We start from the raw sequence: 12,974 nt of genomic DNA on the forward strand, positions 1-12,974 counted from the left end.
TTGTAAACCACAATATTGATCTGAAACACCTTAAAACAGATCCACTGACTTCCTGATTATTATTTTTAAATAATAAACACAGTAAGCAAAGAACAGTGAGCAGCTATAGGGGTGAAACTGGAACTTTTCTTTTGAAATGAAATCTACTTGCAAATGTGATGTGCATGCGGCGCTTTGTTGTCATGATGTTTACAGTGACGTCAGCTCCCACTGAGAGCTGCAGTTTTCTAAGACAGAAGTTAATACATGCATCATGAATTTCGGACTTCCGGTCATTGTGCAATGCACAGTGGGGAGAATTTTTCGAAAAAGCAACCATCAAACTGCCATGTTTGTTTTCCCAGTGGGATGCGTCTATTGACAAAGCCAGTCTTTTCTAGTCTTTTGAACCATATCACTTTTATTTCTGGCTCTGATATTGTCATATTTTAGTTTTGGGATTCGGACATTATAATTGTGTGGTTGTTGGATCCTAACAGCGGAAAACAGCTTGAGAAATGGGCTTCGGAAGTTTGTGAACACCATAAATACAAAAGGGAATCAGATCTGTGTAACTGCAACCTTCCGTTCAAACTGTTTCCCTTCCCAACAGAATTGAAAAATAGTGAAAGGCGACGGCGATGAGCCATACTGATACTCAGGAAGGACGAAAAAGGAAACATTTGACTAAATCATCCCGTGTTTGCAGCGATCATTTTGTATGTGGGAGAGGTTTGCAGTCACACACATCTGATTCCCTTTTGCAGTTATGAAGTTCGTAAACAAATTTCTCGAGCCGTTTTCCGCTGTTAGGACATCCAACAACCACACAATTACGATGTCAGAATCTCAAAACTAAAACATGACAATATCAGAACCAGAAACAAAAGTTATATGTTTCAAAAGACTAGAAAAGACTGGCTTTGTCAATAGACTCATCCCACTGGGAAAAGAAACATGGAGGTTTGATGCTCACTTTTTCGGAAAATCCTTCCCAGTGTGAATTGCGCAATAAGCAGAAGTCCGAAATTCATGATGCATCTATTGACTTGTTTCCTCTTTGTTTTAGATGAATATTGAGATTCCAAAATAAAACATATTGACCCACGGGTGTCATCGATTCTAACTATATGGCAGACACAGGCACAATAGGTCATCTTTAAAGGTGCACTGGTGGAGGGTCCATCACCTGCTTGTCTCCATGGAGATGTTATTGTTATGTCTGAAATGTCCCAGTACAGCATTAAAAGTATCCATCTTGCACTTATTTAATAACATGGGGCTTTATTGACCTAAAAACGTCCACTGACTTCCATCCGACATGTAACTTGGCCCTGCGGTGTCACCTGCTGTCTCCATAGAGATACATATGTTACACAATGTACCTTTAAATTATACTATACTTTATACTTTGGGGATTTATGGCAATAGTTGATGAGCGGACGGAGAATAAAAGGCCACATCGTTCCCACTGGTTTCGTGCCAGATATTTCTGTGAGTCACCGTTGAGCTGAGAAGCTGTTTACATTAGAGTCACCCCCTCCCCCTTCTCCCCTCATCGTCCTCCTCCTCCTTCCTCCTCCTCCTCCTCCCCTCTCCCAGACCAATGTCCCGTAAAGCTGTGGATAATGCAGACAGATTTAATGTCTTACCGCTGAACATCCCAGGCAGAGCTACAGTATATCGTCATGGAGACAAGCATGCCACAAACCAACCAAAAAAGTTATAGTGCAGCGTTAATACAAATAAACTGCAGACAGAAATAAAAATGTGTGTTTAATATTGATGGGACCAGATCATGCCGAGATTTTATGTCACCAGATCTTTCCCAAATGTGGAAATGATTTGGTGAGCCTTTTCTTTGTGTGTTTATATTTGGATTTAACTAAAAGGGGAGTGAAGAATGATGAATTTACCCCTTCAGATGATCGATAGTTGCTTTATTGATCCTGAAGGAAATTCAAAGCTCATCGGCCCCAACACAGAAACAAACATAGCAACATAGACACGACATTTAAAAGTGCATTGCATAACTTTTTGGTCGGGGGTCGATCATTTGCTTCTTTCTGTATATGATATGTCATTGTGCTGCTTGAAATGTTCCACAGTTTGACATTAAACAGCTCTTTTATTGCTTTCACAGACGTTATGACTGTGAGCGGGGGTGAGCGGGGTCCCCCTCTCCACAGATCTGACTCTAACTTGGTCTGGTTTGGTCTCCATGAGGATAGAAAGGTTTAATGCCATATTGTGAAACATTCCAGACAAGCAATAACATTTCAATAAAGAAACGCATTGGACAGACCCCCATCAGAAAAGTTACACAATGCGCCTTTAACAGTCCATCCTCTTGCATTCATCAGTTATAGGGATGTGTCTCACCTGTCTCTCACCTGTCTGTTTTACTTGACTGTCTCTCCTGTCTGTCTCACCTGTCTGTCTCACCTGTCTTTCTCACCTGTCTGTGTTGACAGGGCAGTCTGTTTGTCTCACCTGTCTGTCTCACCTGTCTGTCTGGCCTGTCTGTGTTGTCAGGGCAGTCTGTTGGTCTCACCTGTCTGTCTCACCTGTCTGTCTCACCTGTCTGTGTTGTCAGGGCAGTCTGTTTGTCTCACCTGTTGGTGTTACCTGTCTGTCTCACCTGTCTGTCTCACTGTCTGTCTCTGTCTGTCTCACCTGTCTGTCTCACCTGTCTGTGTTGTCAGGGCAGTCTGTTGGTCTCACCTGTCTGTCTCACCTGTCTGTCTCACCTGTCTGTGTTGTCAGGGTGTCTGTCTTGTCTCACCTGTCTGTCCCTCACCTGTCTGTGTTGTCAGGGTGGTCTGTCTGTCTCACCTGTCTGTCTCACCTGTCTGTGTCAGGGTGTCTGTCTGTCTCACCTGTCTGTCTCACCTGTCTGTCTCACCTGTCTGTCTTACCTGTCTGTCTGCCTGTCTGTGTTGTCAGGGTCTGTCTGTCTCTGTCTGTCTCACCTGTCTGTCTCACCTGTCTGTGTCTCTGTCTGTCTCACCTGTCTGTCTCACCTGTCTGTGTTGTCAGGGTGGTCTGTCTGTCTCACCTGTCTGTCTCACCTGTCTGTCTGGCCTGTCTGTGTTGTCAGGGCGGTCTGTCTGTCTGTCTCACCTGTCTGTCTCACCTGTCTGTCTCACCTGTCTGTGTTGTCAGGGCGGTCTGTCGGTGGACTCTATCTCAGACCTTGTAGAGAGCCAGTCTCGCCTGTTGGAGGCGCTGCAGCTGTCTCACCCTGCGGAGCTGGACCTGAAGAAGCCTCAGGAGTCCAGCAGGGGGCGCACTCCCTCCAAACTGAGCCTGAACCCCATCTACAGACAAGTGCCCCGCCTGGTGGAGAGCTGCTGCTACTGCATCGAGAGCCACGGTCAGACACACTTTTCAAACAGTTTCAACATGAGTTTGACTTGGTTTGGTGGGACGGTTCCAGAGACTGTATAAAACGGACATAGCAAACCTGATGGCCCCAGGGTTATCAGGTAAGAAGTGAGCATGGACACGTTTCCAGCTCTATCCACTCTGGCTCCCATTCACTTTCTACTGGAAAACAGTTGCCCCTTTCTCTGTAACTTCTTTGTGAGTTTCGTCATTTTGGTCTTTAAATGTTGTATAAAGCTGCTCTACATGATCCTGGGGTTTTTATTTACTGGGTCAGTCCATATGAAATCAGCCGCCCTCCCCTATGAGCCATCTCAGATTTGGCTGAAAAAAAATTCCAAAAACCATCACAAACAATGTACCACAAATAATCTCCAATTGTCTTCCCTTATAACAAGCAGTTAGTGTTCAAGTCTATTAAAGGTAACTGAACCTTTCCAGCAGGTGGAAAAGTGCCTAAACTCCACCAAAAATGACCCATGAGAGATCATTTTCAAAAATTCCGTTTGAAATGAAGGAAATTAATAGTAGATGTTTTTATTACTTTAAACTAATCAGAATATGCCAAAGTTTCTCATCGTTTCTTATCAACATCTAACTGTGTCACATGAGGAACCGAGGGTCCAAAGAAGGAGCCAGAAAGATCACATTTGGTCTGTGACCGTATTTGGGAGTCTACACCATCCACATGAAAGCTCAGAAAAGTGTGAGATTGTTGTCAGAAATGGTCTTTCTCTCAAATATTCAGGTTCAGCAGTTAGTTTGTAAATATCTGCTTGGAGTAAATAGATCTTGAAACCTCAAAAATAAAAAAAAATAATTAATTAATGAAGCGGCAACCAAATATAAGATTTTGGGGGCCCACAGAGCCCCCCTTAATAAAGATACCCAATATTTGACAACAGACCATGAATCTACAATAATCCAAATTTTCAGCTTCCTAGCTCTATTTTTGATGAACTTCCGGTCTCTCAAACGTGCTTATAAATTAAGGCTTCCGAAAAAGTGAGCATGGCCCCAAAATGTCAATGGGCCTTAACTCAGGAACGACTGAAGCGATTGAGCTACAATTTGAGATTCTTTCATTTGGTGATTTTTAGAAATTTTTGGAATTTTTTTTCTGCCAAATCTGAGATGGCTCATAAGGGAGATTCCTTGAAAATGGCTGATTTCATATGGACCGACCCTATTCTATTTTGTCTGTTAATCAAAATATGAACTTTAATAACAGACAAATCAGACTACTGGAAAAGCGAATGGGAAATTTCTCCCAGAACCAGCGAACCTGTTAAGCTCCATGGTGATGTGATATGTGGAGAACTGGAATGGAAATCTTTCTAGAATTATTTGATTTCTTTGTTTGTGCAGGGTTACAGACGGTGGGCATTTTCCGAGTGGGGAGCTCCAAGAAGCGTGTCCGCCAGGTGAGGGCGCTGGTCTCATGCTGGGCTTTGTGTAAAATATGTTTGACTTCAGAGGTCATAGGTCATCTGGACACTGTTTTTGAAATGTTTTGACTCACATCCAGGAGTCATTTTCAATCTGAAGGTGCTGGACTGAAAAGATCTGAGACTGAGGTCTCCCTGAATTCAGATGGGAGTGATTGACAGGTGGATTAGCCAATCAGGGACATGTGCAGGGCTGGCAGGTGAACAAAGTCAGATTGTTTCGGTTTTGATCTCCCTGGCCTCAGAAGGAACAAAGTGTGATTTATCTGAAATAGTTTCTCATATTTATTGTGATTTTTCTCATATTTTTCTCTTCAGTTACGTGAGGATTTTGACTTGGGTCTGGACGTGCGGCTGGACGAGGAGCAGAGTATCCATGACGTAGCGGCTCTGCTTAAAGAGTTCTTACGGGACATGCCTGACCCTCTGTTACCACGGGAACTGTACCCCGCCTTCCTCCATGCCAACGGTACAAATAAAACACTTTCTCTCTTTATCACTCTTTCTCTTCTATTCATCATTATGGCATAACTCAGACATTTTAAACGGCAATATTGATCTAGGTGACCTGAATAAAAGAAACACGTCCGCTAACTTCCGCGTTACAGAATTGAAGTGCTCAGTGGGCGTGTTTTTCTCCTCACAGCTTTGCACGGAGCAGATCAGATTGAGTTTCTGCAGTTCCTCCTCTTCCTCCTCCCTCCCTGTAACTCAGACACTCTGTGGAGGCTCCTGTCTCTGCTGCACCGAGTCCAGAGCCACGCCCACGACAGCGTCAGCCCAAACGGAGAACAGGTAACAGCTGCTTATTATCTTAAAGGGACAGTTCAGAATTTTGGCCATAGGGGCCTCATTTCCTAGTGAGCCAGAGTACTGTAGATGTGTGGAGACACTTTTTGAAATAATCCATCCAGTCCTTGTATTTGGAGAGGTTGTTGATGCTAGGCTAGTGCATGTCAATGGCCATAGTTATCCTGCTACTAATAACAGTCTTACCCACTCCACAAAACACCCGAAACAAATCTATTATTACACTAGACTGTTGATGTAAATGTCTGTGTTGATAGAATAATTTTAGAAGTAAAACCAACTTTGCATTTGAAGGATTTATGTCTGAGCAGCAGCAGCGAGTTGTATTTCCTGATAGAAAGCTCGGCAGTGGCGGACTGATATCGTCTAGCATCAACTGGCTCTGTAATAGTTTGTTTACTTGCAGTTGCCACACATAGAGCACATGAAGTTCCAGTTATGGCCAAGTTCATATCATCACAACTAACTAGAGCAGAGTAAAATTCCACTGCTGCTGAGAAAATAGTTCCTCAACATGCGACGATTCATGCGATACAAGGTTGGTTTTTCTTCTAAAATTATTCTGTTGACACAGACATTTACATCAATAGTCTGGTGTAATAATAGATTTGCTTCGGGTTTTTGTGGAGTGGGTAAGACTGTTTTTAGTGACAGGCTAACTATGGCCATTGACATGCACTAGCCTAGCACCAACAACCTCTCCAAATACAAGGACTGGATGGATTATTTCAAAAAGTGTCTTCACACATCTCCAACACTGTGGCTCATTAGGAAATGAGGCCCTATGTCCAAAATTCCGACCTGTCCCTTTAACTTAAATATTTACAGCACAGTTTTTGATAAAGCTGTGTTTGACTCATATTTATCCTCGTGCTGTGTTCCTGCAGATCTGTGGAAATAAGATGACGGCTGCTAACCTGGCTGTGATCTTTGGTCCAAACCTTCTGCAGAAGGAGAGGACCTCAGAGTGTCCTCTGTCTCTGGGCATCGAGGACAGCAGCACCATCATCAACGTGACTCTGGTATTGATCCAGAACTACAGGAGGCTCTTCACGGTATTTTATTTGTTATTCACATGACCACATTTGCATTACTACAGATCTGAGACACATTCACTCTGTTTCATTTGTATTTGCAGGTTTCAGCAGAGCTCCAGCAGGAGGTGCTGATGAGCCTGATCCAGACCGACCCCGACATCATCGACTACCTCCTGCGACGCAAACTCAGGTAACCACGGCAACAGTACACTGTAGATTTCAGGAGACAGATTAAAATGAAATCTAAAGCTGCACTCTGTACCTTTTCTGGTGGAGGGGTCTGCCAGCAGGTTGTCTCCATGGAGATGTTATTATCTTGTCTGAAATGTTCCACAGTATTTTATTGCACAAAAATCCCTTGACGTGGCCTGGGAGTGTCACCTGAGATGTATGTTTGATCCGCTGGCAGACCCTCCACAAAGTTACATAGTGTATCTTTAAATAATCCTCTCTGTTTTGTGTTGGCATGGTTACCAAAACCTTCATTACAGTCAGGTTTGCCAAGTAACAGCAGCAGTAGTGTGAAACACATCAAACTACAGAAGAATCTGAAATCTGAATCTGATCTCTCTCTCTCTCTCTCTCCCTCCTCTTTCCCTCCTCTTCCTCCCTCTCTCTCTCTCTCACTCACCCACAACTCTCTCTCTCCCTCCTCCCCTTCCTCTTTCCCTCTTCCTCTCTTCCTCCTCTCCCTCTCTTTCTCCCCCTCCTCTCTCTCTCTCCTCTTCATCCGCCCTCTCTTTCTTCTCTCTCTCTGTCTCTGTCTCTCCCCCTCTCACCCACAACTCTCTCTCTCCTTCCTCTCTCTCTTTCTCTATCTCTCTCCTTCTCTCCTTCCTCTTTCCTCTTCCCCTTTCTCTCTCTGTCTCTATCTCTCCCCCTCTCACCCACAACTCTCTCTCCTTCCTCCCGTTCCTCTGTCCCTCTCCCTCTCTCTCTCCCCCTCCTCTCTTCTCCCCTTCCTCTCTTTCCCCTTCCTCTCTCTCCTCTCCCTCTCTGTCTCCCTCCTGTCTCTCTTCTCCCTCTCTTCCCCTCCTCTCTCTCTATATCTCCCCCCCTCACCCACAACTCTCGCTCTGCCTTCTCCCCTTCCTCTTTCCCTCTTCCTCTTCTCCCTCTCTTTCTCCCCCTCCCCTCTCTCTCTCTCCTCTCTATCCCCCTCTCTCTTCCTTCTCTACCTCTCTTTTCCCCTCCTCTCTCCTTCCTCTCCCCCTCTCTCTGTCTCTATCTCTCCCCCTCTCACCCACAACTCTCTCTCCTTCCTCCTCTTCCTTCTCCCTCTCTCCACAGCACCGTCCCCCTCTCCCCCTCGCCCTCCCCCTCCGGTCGCCACGACACCCGTCCCTCTCTGGACTCAGTGGGAGCTTCCAGCGGCAGCGTCTCTCCCCAGGACCCGCCCTCTCCTCCGTGCCCCCCAGACGGAGCCTCTTCCGTGGGGACCCTGAGCGGCGAAGTCCTGCTGAAGGCCATCAGACTGAACCAGAGCCGGAGGAGACAGGAGCACCAGAGGGGTGAGCACTCCCATAGACTGTGTATAGAAATGTACACACTAGCTGCTGTGCTCTAAATAGGAAGTGAGCATGGGCATGTTTCCGGCTCCATCCACTCTTGCTCCTATTGACTTTATATTTAAAAATTTTCACTCCTTTGTCTGTCAATTTGGTCTTAAAATGCTCGTATTAACCCGCTCTAAATGACAATGGTGTTTTTATTTCACTATTTTGTACGTAATTAAATTCTTCTACGAAGTGAAATCAGCTGATGAATCTGGCCAGACGTCCCTATTTACGGTCCCAGTTTTGAGCCCTGTGTCCCCTGTACCATCAGATTTATCCAAAACCAGAGATTTGTCCTAGTTTTATACAAGAAATGTCCCAGGTGTCTCTATTTGTTCTAATCCAGGTCTAAACTAAGCTTAAACCAGGACTACATCAACTCTAAACCAGGACTAAAACAGAAATATTACAGTTTGTGACTAATCTGATCACCGGCAACAGTAAAGAGAAGCATAAATTGTCATTTGTTTAGCCAAAATACAGAAATCCGTGCAAAGCAACAACAAAAAAATGCAGCAACAGAAGTCCCTCAGATTATGACTGACATGAGAATGCACAATCTTACATGGTCTTTTCACAATTTTATTTATACCACCATCCCAACCCGGGTGTGTCCCTGTTTTTTTCTGAAAATCTGGTCACCCTAACCTAGAACATTAATAACAAAATAAACATGTATAACAAGACATAACAAAAGATAAGACTAACACACACAGAAAAAACAAGAGGAAAAACAACTATAACCACAAGCCATGGTGAGCTTCATTTGACTGGAGCCGAACGCTATGGGTGAAATCACACTTAGTCTGCTTATTTATACAGTCTGTGTCCACTCCTCACCCCTGCCCCAGCACCTGTCATATCACCTGACGTAACACCTGCCATAACTGTGATGGGGGGTGTTCTATGTGTATTTTCATTGGCAGAATATTCAGCAGTTACCATGGTGACACAAGGCAAACAGACAAAAAACATGTCTGAAAACATAAGAAAAGCAACACATTTTCAGGCGCCTGTGATCAACACGAGCGTTCATGGTTCTGTGTTTGGTTTTCAACAAAAAGGTGAGAGTGACGAACTGAAAAACTGTTGGATACTGCTTATCTTGTGATTGTAATTTTATGTGAGAGTACGGTGATTAAAAGTCCCTGTTTACCCGGAACACTCCCAGTTTTGAGCCCTGTGTCCCCTGTTCCAGCAGATTTATCCAAAACCAGTGATTTATCCCAGTTTTATAATGAAATGTCCCAGGTGTCCTTATAGATGCATCAAGAATTTTGGACTTCCGGTCATTGCACAGTACATACTGGGAAGGATTTTCCGAAAAAGTGAGGATCAAACCACCATGTTTGTTTCCCAGTGGGATGGGTCTATTGACAAAGCCAGTCTTTTCTAGTCTTTTGAATCATATTGCTTTTATTTCTGGTTCTGATATTGTCATATTTTAGTTTTGGGATTCAGACATTGTAATTGTGTGGTTGTTGGATGTCCTAACAGCGGAAAACAGCTCAAGAAATTTGTTTGCGAACTTCATAAATGCAAAAGGGAATCAGATGTGTGTGACTGCAAACCTCTGTTCAAACTGTTTCCCTTCCCAATGGAACTGAAAAACAGTGAAAGGTGAAGGCGATGGGCAATAATCATCCACAGGAAGGATGAAAAAGAAAACCTTTGACTGCCTAAATCATTCCGAGTTTGCAGTGAACATTTTGTATGTGGAGCGCCAACAAAGCAAAATCCCGATCCCTCGCTCAACTTTGGTTACGAATTTAAAAAGTCAACGCCAAAGCGAAAGGCACCAACTGTTCACCAAGAAACACCTTCTACTGTAAAGAGACAGACGTGATGTTGCTGTAAAACCACAAGAACAAGAAAGTGTGAGCTCAGTCTGTTTGTCTTCTGCACCTCTCACTTAACAAACGGGATCCCACTTAAAGTTTTTCTATAGAATTCAAGTTCTTTATTAATAAAATATAGATTTTCATAGGGGGGTCAACATACCATAATAGGATTCTGACCCCGGGCTCACATCACTGTGGGGTCAAAAGCCTATACCACACCGGGATGTCCCAGTATTTTTTATTTTGAAAATCTGGTCACCCTGGTAAATACACACTGCAAATACATATACAGTATGTGTTTTTATACAGTCTACGCTACAGATACAGTAAAATGAGCTCAGTGCACCATCTAGTGGAGGAAAGCAGACATTACACATTATGTTAAATTACGCCACCCTTAAAAATGAGATAGTTTTTGTTCCATAAACTCTATTTGTGTACACAGATAGGTCTAAAGGAGCATTGTGTCACCATAGTAACTGCTGAACTTTTTACCATAGACATAGATGTACAATACCCCCAGCATGATGTCACTGTAAAGTATCAGTACAGCCGATGGTGTTGTAAAATACAGAGGTTTCAGGAGTTTTAAAGTGAAACCTTGTCTGTCTCTGTGTGTCTGTGTCCAGGTGACTGCGCTCTGGTCAAGTCCTTCTCCCACATGAGACAGTTCCACTCCCACCACAACCTGCTGAGTCTGACCCTGCCCTCACCCTCGTCACCCACCTCAGACTTGTCCCCTTTCTCCCCATTCTCTCCCTGCTCCTCAGCCTCTCATCCCTCCCCCCTCTCCCCCCTCTCTCCCTTCTCCCCCTCCTCCCTCTCCTCCCCCCAGAAAACAGACAACCAGGAGCTCCAGGACCCCCCCTCTGCCCAGCCCCTCTCCCCCAGCGCAGAGGCCCCGAGGCTGGGCAGCGGCTCCGGTCCGAGCGGGTCCAGTGAGAGCAGCGTGTGGGTGCGACAGACTCCATCGGAAGAGACCAGAGACCAGACCAGAGACCAGGCCAGAGATCAGACCAGACACCAGACCTGGGACCAGACCTGGGACCAGACCTGGGACCAGATCAGACACCAGACCAGAGACCAGACCAAGGACCAGACCAGGGACCAGACCAGAGACCAAACTAAAGATGAGCTGAAAAATGAGCAGAAAAACTCAAACTTCTGGGACTTTTTCAGTGGGAAAGGCTCCAGCTCTGAGACCACGGTCTGAGGAAGAACTACTGGTTTAAAGAGGAGCAGCTATAGAAGCTAAACACCTCTAGAACTGAAAATTGATTCTTTGGAGAGAATTGGAAGAGACATTTCTTCAGCTCTGTTCAAACACTACAGCAGACATATACATATAACACTTTGCCCCAGAGACATATTACACTATTTTTGTGTTATATATGTTAGAATGTTGCTTCCTCGTCACAAACAGACCTGGAGTTGGGTTTTATTTCATTCACACGTTTAACACACAAACCCTGCATATGTAGGCTGAATTTTTCTCTGTTCCACCTTGTGATGACATGCGGTAATATAAGTGTTCCACTGTGTTTTTAAACTCCATACACCTTCACTATAATTATTTGGCTGATTTCAGCCCTGGAATTGCCATATTCTACTGAACTAAAGGTAAAAGGTAGCCATTAACATTTTGAGTTTGAGATGTAGACAAATTAATAATAAAGAGCTACTCAAACCTATGTGAATGAAACAAAACACAACTCCAGTTGTGTTTTGAAGAGGTAACAACATTATAACATGACTTAAAGCTCACAAGAGTCAATTTTGTGTAATGAACCAAGTCTGCCTCATTAATGACACTTGTAATGTACATATTCTTCATACGTTTGTAAACATAAATGTCTTTTCACAAAAACTACCTTTTAGTTTAGATTAAGAAGTGCATGATTTGAAGAGCTCCGTAAGAGACAAAAAAGGTCATATATTAAGATTTTTTTTTTTTTTGACTTAATCTGTCTGGTTTTGTCAATGTAAATAAACGTATAACAGAAAAACTGACTGTACATAATTACTGCATTTATAATTGTTAAATGAATAAATTATATTTTATACAAGTTACTACATAAAGCAGAATAGTTTTTCTTGTCTTGTCTCATTTCACGCAGGAACTCCATCTAACCACCAGAGGGCAGTAGACACAAACCTGATCATTTTTCATAAAGTTCGAAAAATAATTTACTTCTTGTCCTATTATTATTATTATTATCATAGTAGTAGTAGTAGTAGTAGTAGTAGTAGTAGTTCTATTAGTAGTATTAGGAGAAGTAGTAGTAGTAGTAGTAGTTCTAGTAGTAGTAGTAGTAGCTGTAGTAGAAGTAGTAGTAGTTCTATTAGTAGTAGCAGTAGTAGTCCAGCAGTAGCAGCAATAGTAGTAGTAATAGTTCTATTAGTAGTATTAGTAGCAGCAGCAGCAGCAGTAGCAGCAGCAGCAGTAGTAGGCCTAGTTCTATTAGTAGTAGCAGTAGAAGTCGTATTAGTAGTAGTTCTATTAGTAGTATTAGGAGCAGTAGTAGTAGAAGTAGTAGTTCTATTAGTAGTAGTAGTAGTAGCAGTAGTAGTCCTGTTAGTAGTATTAGGAACAGTGGCAGTAGCAGTAGTAGTAGTTCTATTAGTAGTAGCAGTAGTAGTAGTAGTAGTTCTAGTAGTAGTAGTAGTAGCAGCAGTAGTAGTAGTTCTATTAGTAGTAGCAGTAGTTGTAGTAGCAGCAGCAGCAGTAGTAGTAGTAATAGTTCTATTAGTAGTATTAGTAGCAGTAGTAGTAGTAGTAGTTCTAGTAGTAGTAGCAGTAGTAGTAGTAGCAGCAGCAGCAGCAGCAGCAGCAGTAGAAGTAGGCCTAGTTCTATTACTAGTATTAGTAGTAGCAGTAGCAGTCATAGTAGTAGTAGCAGCAGCACCAGCAGCAGT

The 12,974-nt window shown here is 43.5% G+C and overlaps 1 protein-coding gene across 2 annotated transcripts in view; it reads left to right on the top strand.

Moving 5' to 3' along the window:
• Window positions 1-12,137, top strand: part of arhgap36 (Rho GTPase activating protein 36) — a 93,117-nt gene extending 80,980 nt beyond the window's left edge. For both annotated transcript variants that reach the window (XM_055156273.1, XM_055156274.1), the window contains exons 5-12: window positions 3,145-3,355; window positions 4,735-4,790; window positions 5,133-5,283; window positions 5,461-5,609; window positions 6,512-6,679; window positions 6,763-6,851; window positions 7,952-8,172; window positions 10,688-12,137. In XM_055156273.1, coding sequence (XP_055012248.1) covers window positions 3,145-3,355; window positions 4,735-4,790; window positions 5,133-5,283; window positions 5,461-5,609; window positions 6,512-6,679; window positions 6,763-6,851; window positions 7,952-8,172; window positions 10,688-11,271 — 1,629 coding nt within the window. In that variant the 3' untranslated portion in view covers window positions 11,272-12,137. The remainder of the gene's footprint in view (window positions 1-3,144; window positions 3,356-4,734; window positions 4,791-5,132; window positions 5,284-5,460; window positions 5,610-6,511; window positions 6,680-6,762; window positions 6,852-7,951; window positions 8,173-10,687) is intronic.
• Window positions 12,138-12,974: the final 837 nt, after the last annotated feature.

This window comes from Boleophthalmus pectinirostris, unplaced genomic scaffold (genome assembly GCF_026225935.1).
Source record: "Boleophthalmus pectinirostris isolate CB_2022bp ecotype Guang Dong unplaced genomic scaffold, ASM2622593v1 HiC_scaffold_20, whole genome shotgun sequence".
Taxonomy (NCBI): Eukaryota; Metazoa; Chordata; class Actinopteri; order Gobiiformes; family Gobiidae; genus Boleophthalmus; species Boleophthalmus pectinirostris.